Here is a 1,710-nt window from a genome sequence, read left to right as displayed (position 1 = left end):
TGGGACGGGTGATCCTTGTGATCACATTGCCACGTTCAAGATAACCATGCATCTTCAAAGTGTACTAGATGAAATCATGTGTAGAGCCTTTCCTACCATGTTAAAAGGCCCGGCTAGAGTATGGCTTAGTAAACTACCACCAAATACCATAACTTCGTTCCAGGAGTTAAGTTGTTCATCAACAACTTTGTTGGAGGCCAGAGGCAAAAGCGTTCCTCGTCTAGTTTGTTAAGCATAGAGCAAGGAGAGAACGAGAGCCTACGGTCTTTTATTAGTCTCTTTAACAGAGAAGCCCTGTTGGTGAACGAGATAAATGACAAGATCCTCTTGGCAGCCTTCTACAATGGAGTCAACTTAGATTTGTTCATCCATAAACTGTACGACCAAGAGCCGTAAACGATGGTTGAGTTGATACATTCAACCCAAAGTTTCATGAACGCAAAAGACGCGATTATTGCTAAGAAAAAGAAGAAATGTGAACGACTGGAAAATGGTTATCTACACCATCTAGAGCAGGTTCTCGTCTAAAGAAAGCCAAAGTAAGGGAGAAAAGGGATCGTGAAGGTAAGAAGGCAGGTCGTCCTCGGGATGATACTTCAATTACACTCCCCTGAATACTTCACTTGATTAAGTATTGATGCAGATTAACGATGACCCGTCCTTGAAATGACCTAAGAGGATGAAAGGAGATCCTAGCAAGTGGAACAAAAGCAAGTATTGTTATTTTCACCGAGACCTTGGACATGATGCAGACGGGTGTTATGACTTAAAGCAGCAAATTGAAGTTCTTATTAAGTAGGGGAAGTTGAAAAACTTCCTTGGACAAGAACACAAGGATGAAAGGCAACCAATGAAAGGCAAAGCAGAAGAACCAGTGCATCAACCACTTGGAGAAATAAGGATCATTGTAGGAGGCCCATCAACTAGAAGCTCGTCCAAAGCCAAGAAGACCTACCTACTAGTAGTCCAAAATGTTCAATTATATGGATGACCACCAAGGATGATCAGAGAAGACGAGCCTGCCATTGTTTTCACTAACGAAGATGCAAGACGACTACACCATCTTCATGATGATGCAATTGTAATCACTTTGGCGATTGCCAATTATACAACCAAAAGGGTATTAATAGACAATGGAAGTGTAGTAGACATCCTATACTATCTAGCCTTTCAGCAAATGAGGATTAACAATGAGTTACTTCGTCCAGTGAGTGTGCTGTTTATTGGATTTGAAAGAATGAAGGTTCTACTAGTAAGCACCATCTCCTTACCAGTCCTGGTTGGCTCTTATCCATGGCAAACTAATAAGGAAGTGAATTTCCTTGTTGTGGATTATTCATCTTCGTATAATGTCATCATTAGACGACCAACTTTGAACAATTGGAGGGCTGCAATGTCCACTTTCCACTTGTCTATTAAGTTCCCAACAGAGTATGACATTGGGGAAGTGCAAGGAGACCAACTAGCTTCTAGAGAGTGTTACTTGGTGATGTTGGCCATGGACGAATAAATGCATACAATAAGCATTGAAGAAAGAATATTGGCTAAGCCAATTGAAGTATTGGAAGATGTACCATTGGACGAGTCCAACCCTTGGAAGTTTACCAGGATTGGGACGAGTATGGGAAAAAAGACGAAGTAGGATCTCGTTGGATTCCTCAAAAAAAGCACGGATGTTTTTGCTTAGAGCCATGAAGACATGCCTAGGAT

General features: G+C 41.4%; 1 protein-coding gene across 1 annotated transcript; it reads left to right on the top strand.

The window, feature by feature from the left end:
- Positions 1-1,000: 1,000 nt before the first annotated feature.
- LOC142628701 (uncharacterized) lies at positions 1,001-1,510 on the top strand. Its single transcript, XM_075802747.1, has one exon. The coding sequence runs from the start codon at positions 1,001-1,003 to the stop codon at positions 1,508-1,510; it is 510 nt and encodes a 169-aa protein (XP_075658862.1).
- The last annotated feature ends 200 nt before the right edge of the window (positions 1,511-1,710 follow it).

The sequence above is a fragment of the Castanea sativa genome, chromosome 3 (genome assembly GCF_040712315.1).
Source record: "Castanea sativa cultivar Marrone di Chiusa Pesio chromosome 3, ASM4071231v1".
NCBI classification, from domain to species: domain Eukaryota; kingdom Viridiplantae; phylum Streptophyta; class Magnoliopsida; order Fagales; family Fagaceae; genus Castanea; species Castanea sativa.
Note: the sequence above shows the minus strand (reverse complement) of the source record. Positions and strands in the feature narration are given on the sequence as shown.

Bases quoted from the DNA above. Each gene is read 5' to 3' on its own strand.
- LOC142628701 (XM_075802747.1), top strand. From the start codon at position 1,001: ATGATCAGAGAAGACGAGCCTGCCATTGTTTTCACTAACGAAGATGCA.